At 50.3% G+C, this 16,550-nt stretch overlaps 1 protein-coding gene across 1 annotated transcript in view; it reads right to left on the bottom strand.

Moving 5' to 3' along the window:
* Nucleotides 1–16,550, bottom strand: part of LOC147899671 (protein-tyrosine sulfotransferase-like) — an 84,863-nt gene that overhangs the window by 30,629 nt on the left and 37,684 nt on the right. The window contains exon 5 of the mRNA XM_087377776.1: nucleotides 9,742–9,885. Coding sequence (XP_087233902.1) covers nucleotides 9,742–9,885 — 144 coding nt within the window. The remainder of the gene's footprint in view (nucleotides 1–9,741; nucleotides 9,886–16,550) is intronic.

Below are 16,550 nucleotides of genomic sequence, written 5' to 3' on the forward strand. Positions count from 1 at the left end.
GTGTTTGCGAGTGCTGCTTACAATCTGATTGCCTGGCCCGATGCTGGGGATCCCTCTTCCCCTGCCTGGTATGAGGGGGAGCCCCCTGCTCCTGTCAAGGCTGAGGAGGATCCCTACCTTGGCCTCTCATGCAGCCCCGAGGTAGGTGTCCCATCTGTCTACATCTAAGGCACTAGCCTAGAAGCCTAGAGACCTCAACTCTCTGACGTAGTTCGCCTCCATCCAAGTTCTCCAGAAGGATCTCCTCAGGAAGCATCTCGGGGGTGTCCACAATCACTCTAAGCATAGGGACCCCATCATTTGCGACGACTGTGGCTACCAAGGGAGGAGGAGACTCTAGCGCCGTACCAAAACATCCTCCGATAGACTGGAGAATGGATCTATACTCTTTTGAGAGCCCTGGGAGGCGGAGCGTCCCCGGGAAGCGAGGTACGTGGTGAGTCGTGTCCACCACTGTGAAGCTATGATACCAAGGGAAGAGGAAGACCAGATGAGGACCAAGAAAGAACAAGTGACAAGGTGGTCTTTGGAGAGCTCAGTTGGAGAAGGAAGAGACCCCTCTCCCATAGATGATGACCTCCTAGAGGCTAAACTTGCCTAAAGCCAATCCCGAATTTTTTGCCTCGAGGGGGTGAGCCCAACAATCCGGCCTACAAGGGCCTTGTCCTGAAGAGCCTCCACTACACTTTGAACCTGTTGCTTATCCTCCGGAGAGAGCAAAATCTTAATAGTATTGGAAGTCAAAGGTGTTGCCATTTGAGCCCCTCTTGCCAGACCAAGGGTCACTGTCAAGGTTGATCTTCAGGAAAAAGAAATTAGCACGCCGCTACGTGAAAAGTAAGGCAGAACAAAGGGATATCCTCCACTATAACCGATGGGCCCTGCCAATCCAACAAAGTCAGCTGTCCTTTGGAACAAATGCCTCCGGCACTCGAAGACACTTTAGAGGGCCTTGTTGTAGTCGTGACTTGCTCTTAAGGTTAGATAGAGGACGCTCGAAGTTCTCTGCATGTACCAAGGTAGCCCGGGCAAACCAAGCGGGCCCAATGAAACTCGTCTGCTCACGGACCTGCCCCAACCTGAGCGCAGCCAGCCAATGCTAGGCTCAGTAGACTCAACCTTGGATGCTGACTTGATCGCGGAGGCATGCCACTTTCGTGTGGTGCAACTCCTTACACAAAGTAATGAAATCTCCCCGTTTCATACAGCAGCGCCTAATAAACCTCAAAATTTGCTCCGTCGTGAAAGTTGACAAACTATCCAGGTACTCCGCATTTTCTTAGTGCATTGCTTTATGCAATAGCTACTCATTCGATGCTTTGCTATATTGATCGTCTTGTGGCCACATAATTATTGCATGTTCTAGAGATACACGGAAGAAAGGCCATGATTGTGCAAGCTTACGCTGATGATTCATTCTTCACTCCAAAGGACACAGAAAGCGATCTTTCGGTGGAAAGATTGTCCATAAAACAAGGAAAGTCGGATGGCTGAGATGGTCGTCTCAAAATGCAATGTTTTTTTTTTTTTTTTTGCAAAGAAAAGAACCTTCTATTAATGCTTAAAAGACTTTATACAAAACAGCAGCCCCAAAGGTGGTGAGTATGGAAAAGCTGGAAAAAGGCTGAAAGGAAAAACCGGCCTATTCCAGAGAAACCCAGCTCACTGCCTCGAAAATCTTTGGTACTGGGGCTAACAACGAGGTGGTGGGACTATACAACCAGCGAATCCCTCGCGGAGTGAATATGTAAAGAACTCCTGCAGGCCAAGCCTTGCAGAATCGAGTGCGCCTCGCGATGGTTGCCCTAAAGCTTGGGGTCCCACGTTCCCAAGTGGAGCGGAGGGTGTAGATATCCGGAGATGGTGACCAAGGTAGCCGAGGCTGGAACCGGATGCTCATCCATCACCAGAATGCAATGAGAAACCCAAATGTTCCACGTCGTGATATTGGCTACTACCTCCCATACGTTGTCCTCCGGAGGAGAATGAGGAACAAGGTTATCAAGAGGGACCGCCTCATGGAGCTCTATCCTCTAAATGCTCTAACCCTATATCCAGTAAGCTAGGGAGACCTCATCAATCTAGAATGTGTGTCCTCCCTCAGTCAACCAAGCCACCATCCCCCATGTGTAGTCCTCATAAGGCTCTGCATACGGGTCATGATCCTGAGGGCTCCCATCCAAATCCTCGCTGCGCTACGACAGCTCCAGAGGGAGTGAGGGATTGTCCCCAGAAAACCAGCGAGCAACAATGACATTGCCCCTCCACCCGCAACTGCTCCAACCACAGGCCAATGGGCAAGCCTTCGTGGGCGACCAGCCAGGAGATCTTCCTCATCCGCAAATTGGACCATAACCGCGTCCAAAACCTGGAACAGACCTCTTGGGTCACTCTCTAGGCCACCCAATGCCTCTCCCTCGAAGGGGTCCAAATTGAAGAGTCCATCTTAAGCCTCCTGCCAATCTGTGTGGTGTAGGAAAAGAAGGGCACCTCGTCCACCTGCTCGGCAAGGCCGCCCCTAGAGGGCCAGAACCACTCTCCCGGATCCCACTAGACCTCCCTAAAGGGCCTACCCTCCCAAAGCCAGATGCGCCATCTCGGGGCATCCTGCTCTATGATATTGGGAGGATCAATGTGCCATTCCTTCCCCAAACATCCCACCACTCTAATCATCTACCAATGAATGGCCTATATGGTCACGAAGTCAACCATATGGTTGACTAATGAAGTCAAACTAAGGGTTGACTGAGTTCTAAGACTAGCATAGTAGAGTCAATTGACATCCATTGACTAGCACTGACGCTACCCAAGATGGAAAGATGGCCAAGTTGGTTGAGCAGGTCGTAGAGAAGTTCTCTGATTGTTTTAGGGATGAGTTGCCTTATGGGTTACCTCTAGAGCGGAATGTTCAATGCAAGATTGAGCTTATCCTTGGGGCAGAACTCGTAAATAGGCCTCCCTATAGGCTAAGTTTTTTTGAAGAAGGTGCCCCCCTTTGGAACACCACTCAATGTATGAAAGAGATTTTCGCAAGAAGTGAGGTGTGGAAGCACCACTATCAAAGTACCAATCTGAGGCTGCAAAAGCTGAATCATGCAGAGCAAGATTGGTTGCCTCTGTATTTGTGACATTAGCAGCTGGAGTATTTGTGACAGCAAGACCTTGCTGTCTTGGCTGTCCCTGCTTCTTCTTCCCGGAAACAATACGCTTCCAACACTTAGAGATGTCATGACCTGGTTTCCTGCATTGCAGCGTTTCTTCTTCTTCCCATCAGCAGGGGAGGAAGAGGATGAGGTACCAAATGTAGGTTTGGGTTTACTGTTTGCCTCTATGATCAGTAGCAAAGGCTTGATCTGCATGAGTAAAAGCAGCCCTGTTTTGATGAATCTACTCCTCCCGCAGGAGTAGGGAAACAAGCTAATCAAAAGAATAGTGGTTGGGGTTACCAATGGCCACTAGTCTAAGTGTTGTAGCAAATTCTTGATATGAGTCAGGGAGTCTATCGACTCTATGGACACAACCAATAAGTTTGGTACTATCTCATCAACATTGATGAGCTGCTCTCTGAAGTCCTTGACTTGTGTCAAATAGCTGATATAGACTAGCCTTGGCTGTTTTGCAAGACCGAATGTGAGGTATAACAACTCTCTTGCAATTCATGGCAATGAATGCATGTGCCTGTGCATCTCATTGATCCCAACGAATCTGTTCTTGTGTTGGGCAAGCATGGAGGGAGTAGTGGTAGATGAACCAGAAGTGGCTGAACTGGCTAAGGTGGCAGCAGGTGCCTATGATGAAGAGACAGGTCTAGTCTCCGATCCAGAAAAAATTTCCCAAAAGTTCCTGGACAGCAATAGGTGGTGCACCAAGTACGACCACATGGGATAATTGGTACCTTCAAGGTTGTCCTCAGCAGCAAGCATCCCAAAAGATTCATGGTTTGCCATTGCAAATGAAAATCCCAGAAAACTAAAAATAAAAGTGCCCTGCAAATGTAATAGCCTTAGGGCTATGATGCAAAGAGCTGGCTGCCCAAGTATCTAACCGCTGGCTGCAAATGTCAAACCAAAAAATGACAACAAATGTCTCCACGTGTTAATGCCAAGATGGCTGCTCAAACACTGAGCAAAATGCACAAGCTGTCCTAAAAAATGACCTACGAGAAAATGTATGTCCAATAAAAGGACCTCCTTGCAAAAACACAAATGATCACTACAGTAGAGACTGTCCCAATGAAAGAGGTGAACCAGCATCCCAAGTCAACATGGTTGATGTGGTAGTGGCGGGGGAGGGCAACACACCCCATTTGATTGGTGCAGTGTTGGGAGCTATGACAAGGTCACAAACAAAGGATGGCGATGTTATGCACGACTCTGTCTCAACACCATCGGCCTCGTCACCGACCAGTATCAACTCCGCGTCCCTAGCAATGCATCCCCTCTGAAGTCACCCCCTCCCTCCAGGTCAAGGTCACCTCCTCCCTCCAAGGTGGACAGTGGGCCAAGGAATACATCTTCCTCGTACTCTCTTGTTAGTCGATGAGAAAAATCACCAAAGTCCTCACAACCATCAAGGCCCGTCAATAGCTCCAAAAGTGGCCGACCTTCCGGCAACCAATCTATGCCTTCAAGGCATCAGGCGGTGGTCAAGAGTGTCATCAATGATCTTCAAACTAGTAGTTCTGAGGAGGAGGGAAGCAAGAGGGTCCTCCAAACGGCTGTGGATAATCATCTTGGTAGTGGCCGTACTCTCCGCATCGATAACACATGATAGGTCTTCTAAGGTTGGTGCCTCCACCAGCACCTCCCTGACCTTCTCGAAAACCACCCCGTTGACTGCATTGATAGTACTGTCCATACCCACCTCCAGGAGTAGGTGGTTGGTACGGTGCATAATAGGGCTGAGGATAAAAGTATGGTGCCCCAACCGGATTGTGTGCAAGGGCTTGAAGCAATGGGGCATTAGGAAGCAATGGGGGTGGAATGATAGGAAGGGAAGGTGGCTCAGATGCTTTTCCACGAACAGAAGGTACAAGTACCGGGACAGAATCTACCGGTGTAGCTCTGTTGATTGCAGCCACTAGGGGTTCCCCTGAAGAAAACTCTGGTAGAAGCTTCCTTAACCCTTTGAGGTACCTATACTCGGAAGCATCATGTCCATGGATTTCACAAAATGTACAAAAGGAGGTAGAAGTAGGTACCTTGCGCTTAGAGGGACACTCCCACTGACCATGGCCACAACCCTTGCATTCTGTACACCAAAGACCATTTCTGATTTGGGCCTCATAGGATGATTGTCCATCCATCCTTGTTCTATCTTTTAGACCTTCTTTGATTTCTTCTAATTCCTTCTTGAGTTGCTGCCATGCTGATGATCCCTCCTCTCTGAGGGGCTAGGTGGTCGAAGTCGGTGATGAGGCAAAACTTAACTGTGACTGTTCCATCTTCACTGCCTCCCTCAAGAAATCTTGTAGTGAGGCATGTTCATGGAGTTTGTCAACCAGCCTAATAGCAATGGTGGTAGGCCATGCTTTCAAAAACCATCCTTTCATGACAGCGTCATTAGGTGGCATAGACATCTTGGCAGCCAAGACCCTCATCCTTGTGTAAATCTCAGAGATGCTTTCCCTAGGCTTCATAGTGTCAGTGGACAACTCCTGGACAACCATATGTTCAAACTTCTCCAATTTGAAAGTCCGTAAGAATTTCTCCCTTAGAGATGTCCAAGTTTGAAAATGATCAGGGGAAAATTGACTATACCATACATCAGCTGCATCTTCCAATGACGACAGAAAGATGTGTACGAAGCTCGTTCTCCACGCCTTTAGCTTTGCATGCCGTGAGGAATTTCCTCACATGAGCTTCCGCATCCTCATGAAGGTGACCTTTGAACTTCTGAGTCTTCACATGGACCTTGTTGAGCAACTCAAGAAGTTGAGCCTTTTCTACAGGATTAAGAACCACCATCCCCACCCCAGAAGCTGAAACGGGTGAAATAGATGAAGGGCCTCCTAATGGAGCAGTACTAATTCTGGGTACCAAGGAGACATATGGTGAAGAGGCTGATGAGGCGATACCCCGTGCAGAGGACCACACTGGTGGTGGTGAACTCACTACTGATGTAGCCATAGAGGAATTAGATGGTACTGCATATGTCGCAGGTGCTACCGTTGCAAAAGTAGATGGTGAAGAAACATGGGGGTCGAAGAGGATGCAAGGGCAGTTGGGAAAGAGAAGGATGGGGTCGAAGCCATGTATGATGGATAAGTGGTAGGAAAGGACAGATACAACGTAGAGGGTAGGGATATGACCGGAGCAAAGTGAGAACCCACAGGCGTCATGGATGTAGAAACTAGACTCAACGGAGTGGAATTATGCATAATAGATGAAATAGTAGCTTGACCACTGGATGTCAAGTCTGGTGCTGAAGTGGGCACTACTCCCGTTGAAGTGGCTGTTGATGAAGACATCGTTGCAAGAAGAGAAGAGGTGATGTCTTGGCCTTGAAGAGCTCCTAAGGAGCTTTTGTCCTTCGTACTTTCCTCCTTCACTTGCTCTCCGCTTTGTACTTCCTCTTCTCCAGAGTCCCAATCTAACCACCAGGCATCTTGTTGGTCTAGATTAATGAGAGTTTCGATGAAGTTGCTTGCTCTGGCCACTGCTCCAATGGGTTCACTTTGTGCTCGCCCTGAGGACTCCATCTCACATAATGCTTTTTGTATCGAGTCTGGTCAGCAGGAAGTCTTCTCTCCACTCTCCTCAAGTACCTCCTAGTTCTCTCACTAGCTCCTTCAAGGGTATCCGAACTACTCCGCATAAGAACTCTCCCCTCAAGGATCCTCAAATGCCACTTCACTCTTGCTACTCAACACTAGCAGTGTCCCACTGTGATCGCCATAAACTCTCTGCGAGGGAGGTCTGCTCACTTCTGGAGGTGTTACCGAAGGCCTAAGGCCACTCATGTGAGAAGCGTGAAGTAGGTGATGCGTAGACCTATGACACAACTCTACCTCAGCTGCACTACACTGCGTGATGCATGAACCTATGACACCACTATTCCAAGGTGCTACGGTGTGCTGAGAACTAGAACAAAAAGAACAAACCCAGAAAGGAGATAAGAAGGAACAACGCTAATAACAAGTAATGGAGAAAGTGGTAGACAAGAGCACAATGCGAGCAATTGCGTATCATAGAATGAAGGGATCCTCATACACTAGTCTCTCCAAACAGAGATTAGAGATCACTCATCCACAACAATGCAACAGTAGCAATGCACCGTAACAATGCAACACGCAAGCTCGTAGCTCTAGCCTCTCTCCTTCTCACTCTCAATCCCCGTACAATGCTGAATGACTCCCCCTCCCCCTCATCTCCCCTCTTCACCCTCGCCTTCCGAATGGAAAATCCCCTCCCTCTCTCCTATTGGCCGTCCCCTCATCCTTAGCCATATGTGGATGAAAATAGATCTTTCAAAGAATTTAAGGAAGGAGAAAAGTTTTTTCTCATAATTCCTTTACACTCCAAGTCTTTGATTGTTGGAGAGTGTGCTAAGTTGTCACCCTGATATTGTGGGTTGCGGTTAATTCTTTAAAAAATAGGCAAGGTGCCCTATAGATTGGAATTACCACAGGGTTGTAAGGTGCACCCAGTGTTTCATGTTTCTGATTTGGTGCTACCCATCCAGTATCCACCTAAAGAAGAACTACATGTTTGTATGCTTCGAATAAAGAAATCCTTCCAAAGCTCTCACCCAGGCAAAAGTCCCCTTACCACAAACTTGCAAAGTAATGCCCTACACTGCAAGTTCAGGTCTATAATATTGAGACCTCCATTCTGCAAGCTTGGAGCAGCTTCACAAATACTCTTCCAAGAATTCCCCAAGTTTCTTTGGAAGAGATTGACAAGCAGCCGGTCATGTGGAATGACAACACACTCGATGAGCATGGTAGACCGCTAGGCAAGTCACATTATATGCAGTGGGGTCGAGATGGGAGAGAGGCCCTGCCTCCTCTATAGGATCTTAGAAAGCTTTTAGAAAGCTTCCAGAGGGCCATAACTTGCAAGTAGTAAGTCATCTTAGAGGAAGTACATGAAGGATTCAGCAGATTGATGCAACCATTCTAGTGGATTGGATTGCGACGGATAATATGCCTATTTCTTGTTCCACTTGGATGGGAGCCCTCAGGATTGGGCATTCCTCTTTAAGTTATTGATTTGCCTTAATTACATGAGGATGCCTTGGTTTTTCATGTGAAGATGGGAGATAGGTTTTTTAGATCTTTAGATGATGTTCTTTTTGGGATTGCTTTCTAGCCTATCAGGGTCATTGTTTTTGTAGAGCATGGCTTGGATTCTCAGTGGTACCTAGACCTTGACCCACTTCTCTTGGCCTTGAGTTCATGGAGATTGTGGCTCTATGGTGAGGCCCGAATAAAGAATTTGCATTGGGACCCGGGAAAGTGGGAATGGATTGATGAAGGGCATTGAGAGGAGAGCCTCCCCTTCTTTCGTTACACGATAAGTAATGCCAAGTGGTTTCAGATCAGTTGCAGAGGCTGGAGACCTTCTAGAGCTCCTCATTGGGAGAATTTTCAGATTTCTGCTGATTTGCAGAGAGTTTTTTGGAGGAGATTGGAAATCCCAAAGGAATAGAAAGATCACTCTATGCATGACTCTTCTTCAGCTTTCTGAGGCGCTAGACCATTCCCAGGTCCACCCCTCCCATACTTTGGTGATTATTTGGGTAGATGCTATACGTACATTGATGGCCAATTGGATGAGCATGCAGGGATCCTCTAGAGCAGCCTCAGCTAGGAGGGCTATGTTCCTTAGGGAATGGAGGGCCTCCCTTTCTTCTCACAATCCTCTACAAGGTTGCGGTGGCATTTTCAGCCTCAGCCTTGGATTTTGCCTACCTCATTTTGAGGGGGATTTTTTTTGGCATTTTATTTCATGCTTTGCATGTTATATTTCTGCTTCGAGCTTGCTCTCGCAGGGGTTTATTCATACTTAATAGATGTCTTTTTCATGAAGAAAAAAAAACATAGTGATGTTTGGAAGAACTCTTCTTTTAAAGGGTAATAAGAAAAAGAGTTGGTCTACATTTGGTCTGAACCACACAACAGCCCTTCTTTAGTTTTGGAAAGCATCCTTCACAACTAGCACATAAGAAAGAGTTGGCCTACATTTGGTCTGAACCACACAACAGCCCTTCTTTAGTTTTGGAAAAGTCCTTCAACTGGCACCCTAAAGACAGATACGTTCAAGGAAAATGAAATTTTGATTAACTATATTGATAAGGAACAATCCTGACGAATTTTAAACAAACAAAAGCATTATGATAATATTTCCCAATGCAATATTGTTACTCTCTGGCAGACACATGATCCTTCGATGGCAAGTTCAATGGCTAGAGAATAATTACAATTGTGCATAATCAATCCGCTAGGAGTCCTTGGAAAGCAATCACACCTTCTAAAGCATGATTCAAAGACAAGGACTGTTGGGGTACATGGTGATCAAAAGTTGCATTGGGCCTCAAAAAACTTAGGAAACCTCCATGGAGGAAAATGACCTTATATGCTTTCTTCTCTAATATGTTAATCCATGGGTCATGGCATGCTACCACCAAATGAAGTCGCGATGTTCAACAACATCTATTTCCATTTATTATAACAACCCCATTCCCTGAATTTTTGTAATAGGAAAAACATAATGTTGTATACCATAATTGAGTGATCACCTGGAATGTGGCACCATTATGTATCAAGTCTATTGCTATTGGTTGATGAATGAACTCATGCAAAGGTATTATGTAAGAGCTAGCATTATATATCGAAACATTTGCTGGTAAAGGAGCCATTCCTTCCAAATTTCTGGCCTTTTTCTGCACCAACAATGAGAAATCAAAACATTTAATCTTACGACATTAATTAAAAACTATCCTTTTGAAACTTCAACCATAAAACTTCTCTTGATCTCAAAAGAATAATCTAGATAAACTTGTATTCATACCTACAAATATCCAAAAGTATGCCCAAAATTCTCTCTGAAAACACAACAGATAAAGCAGTTTCAATCACGTGACAGTCACTCACAACATCGAAAACCATAAATTCTCATCATGCATAGTAGGGACTAGCTATTATGACTTCCCCATTGGCATTGCCAGCAACCAACAATGGGTGTAGACGATAGTACAAATGTATGCTCTCTCTCCCGCGCCTCAGACACCATTGTCTCAGTGGTACAAGACACTGCCACCTTTCCCACGACCCTATCCACACAGGTCTGAGATGGGAAGCTCAAACCCTTGGTTCGATAATGAGTGCAGAGAGGCGAGAGCCCACCTCACACAGGAGCGGGCCTTGGGTCATCTGACATCATTTGAGGCACAAAAAATCTTTTGACGATTGACACACTGCAAGAGGCGAGCCTTTCTCACATACACGATGGATGAGATTGTCAGATCTTATGGAGGAGACCCGACCATTGGGTGGGGGTATTTATCAGAGGGTAAGCCACCTATCCCCATCATTGACCCAGGTGTATGGCACATGTATGCATGTTCCCTCTATGATGCCCAGATGCAGACACCACCGGACATGTCCTCTGGGATCAGTCTTCATAGGACCCATTTTCATGATGACCCATGCAGCCCAAGCACAACTCACACGAGGGCAGAAAGCTTTGGCTCAGCTAGAGAGACGGTGCTTTGGCTCGGCTTCCAGGCACACTTCCAGGTTTCCACTGACAAAGGGCTGGCTTTTTGACATACTAGTGTGATCGAATGTCATGTATGTAGCACCCTTCTGGGGGAGTGATCTATTGATGACAGCCTGGAGAAAATTTGTGCGGATATAGGTGATTATGGGGTCCAAGATGATTCGGAGTAAGCCCTCAGTTCCACACAAGATAGTACAGGCAGAGTTCGCCATGATCCCTCTACACGTTGATGCCATCTTTCAGACAATGATACTGATCCATGGAGTCTCTGGAGATGACCACGCTGGCCCAGGAGTCATCCAGATGACTAGCAGAGAGTGCAGCAAACACATGGTATGCACGTATATCCACATGGTTTACCAGGCACGGTATTCAAATGGACAGGCTCCCCCCCTTTCAATACAACATGGACGCACCCCCTCAGTCAATCCCGTGAGATGATATTAACTAAATGAATTAGTTAGATGTCCTCCAGCTTCATACATCGCAGACGGGGGGGGGGGGGGGGGGGGGATCAGGAGATCCCCACAAGGTCCCAGTTTTATCGTGACCACTTCCTTAGAGTATAGGAGGAGGGATTCATCACCAGACCCCAGTGTCGCAGAAGAGTCTCGCATGCACTGAGGATCACCATTGGACGGATGCGTGTTTCATCCCATCGGTTGAGGATTGAGACAGGGAGAGCAACAAGCATACGCAAAGAGCAGCGGATCTGTGTGCTATCCACATTGGGAGTGGCTAAGACTGAGGAGCATTTTCTAGTGCATGCCCAGCTTATTATCAAATTAGGGACAATACCATTGCCTCTACTAGGAGGGGAGCAGCTTCAGCCCACTCTCACGACTAATCCACTTCCATGACTCAGTCTGCATTGGCTTCTATTTGCTTGAGATGCGTCAACATAGGGAGACCCTACTACGATAGATTAGAGAGCAGTAGGAGGCAATCAGACCACAGGATATAGAGGCTGACAGGGCACAACGACATGTCACAGACTTTTATGCGTTTGAGTCAGCTCCAAACACAGCACGATGGAGGAGGAGGAGCTAGTTGATATGCGGACAACCTAAATCACTGATAGAAGGATGCAAACACCACCTGCGGCATGGAGAGTGACTAAAGCACACTCTATTGAGGTCCGACTTATCACAGCTTTCCTCAGGGGAGACCGCCCGAGATGAGGGGTCAATCTGAACATAGCCCAGCGGGTTCAGAGATCAAGGAGACCACGGCCTCCCTGTCACCACAGCACGAGACAACACGATAGACGTACATCTGAGACATTTTTGCCGCTCGCGGAACGAGCCACCACAGTGCCGGGCTTCGATTTCTAAGTCCTAGCTCTCAGCCTACTTCAGCTAGTTTTTTATTTATATCTGATTTTGCTTGAGCTATCGAGCTCTGTAGATCAGTTTAGCACTTAGCGAGGGCCCTAGCGCACCCTTTGCTCCAGCCCATTGAGGCTTGTATGAGTTTTTCCTTTTTGGTATACTTTGTACTTTGTCCCATAGGCCCGCGAGGCCTTCCATGGATCGAGAGCGGACGCGCAGAGGGTATCCCACGTGAGGACCGCCTTTGCCCACTTTGCGACTTGCAGGAGATCGAGTCGGAGGAGCACTTTGCTTTCAGATGTCCTATCTATTATGCCATTCGAGGCCGATACCACTGCCTCTTCCGCAACGGATTCGGCTCCCTCCCACACATGCTGCAGTTCCCGGATTAGCGATGCCTAGCCGCTTTCTTACATGAGATGACTCGCCACCGAGATACCTCTCTCCGAGCACGGCGACACGAGCAGCACACACAGCGTGAGGACACCCAGCGGCCTATCACTGACTTCTTTCAGTCACAGGATACCTCTTCTCAGTCTAGCCGACGACGCGGACGTGAGCGAGAGCCAGAGCCACGACAGCTGCGTCAGCGGACAGACTCACACATCCAGGTCCATGACATCTCGTCTCTGCTCTCTGCCCGCCCCACCGGGGTTACCGTTGCCCTCATCCACAGGGCCACCCGCCGCCCCCGACGACCGAGCTCGACTAGGCCGCGTGACGTCAGAGGCCAATCATCTATCGCAGGGTTTTTTCCGACCTCCCATTTGACGGCCCCTCTATGATTGGTCTCTGACGATCACCACCTGCACTATCTCCCCCCTCTGCCCCATTTTTGGTGCGCCCCCCTTCTTCTTTGTATCATCTGGAGGTAGACACATATTTTTTGTATCAGGACTAGACACACAGTCCTTCATAACCTCTTTTTTGTAGAAACGGTTGGTTGGCCCGTTTTGAGACCACCACCGTTATGCTCATTGTATCAGTTCTCTTTAGTCTCATAGACCTTCACGGTCTCCCGAAGACTTTAATAAACTTTCTTTCTTTCTTTCTCTCTCTCTCTCAGACATAGATATGAGAGCTCCTCACATCTCATCAGAGAGCCACCAGGTTACCTGGATATATGGAACCTGGGCATGTACTAGGAGTGTTAGCTTTGGGCACTTGATACTCTTCTGATATTTTGCTACTCTACTATTTTGTTCACTAGCTTAGCACTTTAGCTTTCAGGAAGGGCCTTGGTGAGCCCTTTGCTCCAGCCCTTAGTGGCTTTTACGAGTTACCTTTTGGTTTTGCATTTTGTCTCATAGGCCTGTGAGGCCTCCTACAGACGTTAATACATCTCTCTCTCTCTCTCTCTCTCTCTCTCTCTCTCAGAGTATTATTTTGGTTCTCAGACTCCGTGACACCTGGACTTGTATCTTTGCATTGGCATATTGTACTCATCCCCCCATTTTGCACCCGGGGGCGGTTTCCTTGCATCTAGTTTACTTTGTATTTAGGCTCAGATTTGACATTATGTACTTTCACTTGCATTGTATTGCGTAGCACTTAGATGATATTCGACGATGCCTCTTCTTTGTGGCACGTTGATTTTGTGCTATCTTGTATGCAGAGTTCTTGATGTCCCATGGGCCCATTTTGGCCTTTAGTGGACAATAATACACTTTCTTTCTTTCTTTCTTTCTCTCTCTAGCTTCCCCTCCCAGCTCTCAGCCACCCCGTCGCGCTCAGCCCCCCCCCCCTCCGTCGCTCAGCCCCCCCCCCCTCCCTGCCGCGCTCAGCCCCCCCCCCCCTCCCCGTCGCGCTCAGCCCCCCCCTCCCCCTCTCCGTCGCTCAGCCCCCCCCCTCCCCGTCATGCAGCCCCCCCCCCTCTCCGTCGCTCACCCCCCCCTCCCCGTCACGCAGCCCTCCCCCCCTCCCCGTCGCTCAGCCCCCCCCTCCCCGTCGCTCTCAGCCCCCTCCCCGTCGCGCTCAGCCCCCCCCCCTCTCCGTCGCTCAGCCCCCCCCTCCCCGTCTCCGTCGCTCAGCCCCCCCCTCCCCGTCACGCAGCCCCCCCCCTCTCCGTCGCTCAGCCCCCCCCTCCCCGTCACGCAGCTCCCTCCCCCTCCCCGTCGCTCTCAGCCCCCTCCCCCTCTCCGTCGCTCTCAGCCCCCTCCCCCTCTCCATCGCTCAGCCCCCCCCTCCCCGCCGTGCAGCCCCCCCCCTCACCGCCGCTCAGCCCCCTTCCCCGCCGCTCAGCCCTTCCCTCCCACGCAGCCCTCCCCCTCCCCGCCGCTCAGCCCCCCCCCAAAATAATACTGGACAGGATTTCCAGTATTATTTTGGTTCTCAGACTCCGTGACACCTGGACTTGTATCTTTGCATTGGCATATTGTACTCATCCCCCCATTTTGCACCCAGGGGCGGTTTCCTTGCATCTAGTTTACTTTGTATTTAGGCTCAGATTTGACATTATGTACTTTCACTTGCATTGTATTGCGTAGCACTTAGATGATATTCGACGATGCCTCTTCTTTGTGGCACGTTGATTTTGTGCTATCTTGTATGCAGAGTTCTTGATGTCCCATGGGCCCATTTTGGCCTTTAGTGGACAATAATACACTTTCTTTCTTTCTTTCTTTCTCTCTCTAGCTTCCCCTCCCAGCTCTCAGCCCCCCCGTCGCGCTCAGCCCCCCCCCCCTCCCCGTCGCGCTCAGCCCCCCCCTCCCCCTCTCCGTCGCTCAGCCCCCCCCCTCTCCGTCACGCAACCCCCCCCCTCCCCGTCACGCAACCCCCCCCCTCTCCGTCGCTCAGCCCCCCCCTCCCCGTCACGCAGCCCTCCCCCCCTCCCCGTCGCTCAGCCCCCCCCTCCCCGTCGCTCAGCCCCCTCCCCGTCGCGCTCAGCCCCCCCCTCTCCGTCGCTCAGCCCCCCCCCCCCCCCGTCTCTGTCGCTCAGCCCCCCCCTCCCCGTCACGCAGCTCCCTCCCCCTCCCCGTCGCTCTCAGCCCCGTCCCCCTCTCCGTCGCTCTCAGCCCCCTCCCCCTCTCCATCGCTCAGCCCCCCCCTCCCCGCCGTGCAGCCCCCCCCTCACCGCCGCTCAGCCCCCCCCTCCCCGCCGCTCAGCCCTTCCCTCCCACGCAGCCCTCCCCCTCCCCGCCGCTCAGCCCCCCCCCCACGTAGCCCTCCCCCTCCCCGCCGCTCAGCCCTCCCCCTCCTAGCCGCTCAGCCCCTCCCCTCTCGTAGCTCCACTCCCCTCCCGTAGCTCTACTCTGCCCCTCCCCTCCCGTAGCTCCACTCTACTCCCCCCCCTCCCGCAGCCTCTGCGCCACCTCTCCCTCTCGTAGCCACCTCTCCCTCCCGTAGCACAGCCCCACCCCCTCCGGTAACCTCTGGGCCTGCTGCCCCGTGGTCTGAGGGCCCTTGTCTGCTGCAAGCCTTGGCTTGCCACTGGCCTTGCGCAGGCCTGCGCACCCCTACAGCAATGCTGAACAAGATCTGCCTCCCCTGGAAATCGTGCACTTGAACAAGTCCTACAATGGCCCACAAACCCAAACAGTCTCCGAAGCCAATTGTGGGAGAGATCACAAAGCGTATCTCCAGGAGTGGATTAGCAATTGACAGCCAACCAGCCTTGAAAACATCGGGTGCAATGGACACCAATGCAGTTCTTTCTCCCGCAGCCATCATTTCTACTCCAACCACTGCCTTCCCCACCACTGTACCACTCAGCCGGCCCCCCACAGGAGAGGGTCACAATCCCTCACCCCCCACACAGCTCCCTTCTGTCTCCACCACTCTTATGTCCCCCCTTCCCCTCACCCAGCAGCCTTTCTCTACTCCTCTGCCATATACAGCCAGCCTATCGCCCACAGCCATACGCCATGTCCCAGTTCGCACCCTCCCGAATCCCACCTGAGACGATAGATTACATCTTTACGGAGCTACATCGACTACGGGATCATACCGTAGCACAAGATCAGCTTATTCAGAGCATGCGCCAGGAGATCACTCACCTCCGTCAGGAGGTTGTCTCTCTCACTGCTACAGTCACAGCGGCCTCGCGCACTACACCAGAGGTGGAGGAGCGGATCGCTACCATCCAGACTGCTATTGCGGAGACTACCAGATGGGTGGACGTTGCGAGACGGGCACCCAAAGCAGCAGTCTCATCCACCATCGCCGAGCAGGAACAGAGGGCCAGTAAGGCTCTCAACATCCAAGTACGAGGTATCCCCCGCGCAGATTCACTCACCCCCTTAGCGGACGCGACTGCTTTTGTGACCTCTACCCTCGGCCTCGTCGAGCATGAAATCGAGCATGCATGGCGAACAGGACGGGACCCCACGCACCCACAGCCACTCATCATCCGATTCAGGGATGTTCAGGCTCGACTTGCAGCACTCAGGCAGCGCCGTGCTACACTACGAGACCACCCTACTATCTTCATGGATGAGGATCTCACACCTATGCAGGTGGAAGAGCGGTGCACCCTGCTTCAGCAACGAGATGTAGC

Source organism: Dipteris shenzhenensis, chromosome 8, assembly GCF_047967505.1.
Source record: "Dipteris shenzhenensis isolate YYH24624 ecotype China chromosome 8, Dip_SZ_1.0, whole genome shotgun sequence".
NCBI classification, from domain to species: domain Eukaryota; kingdom Viridiplantae; phylum Streptophyta; class Polypodiopsida; order Gleicheniales; family Dipteridaceae; genus Dipteris; species Dipteris shenzhenensis.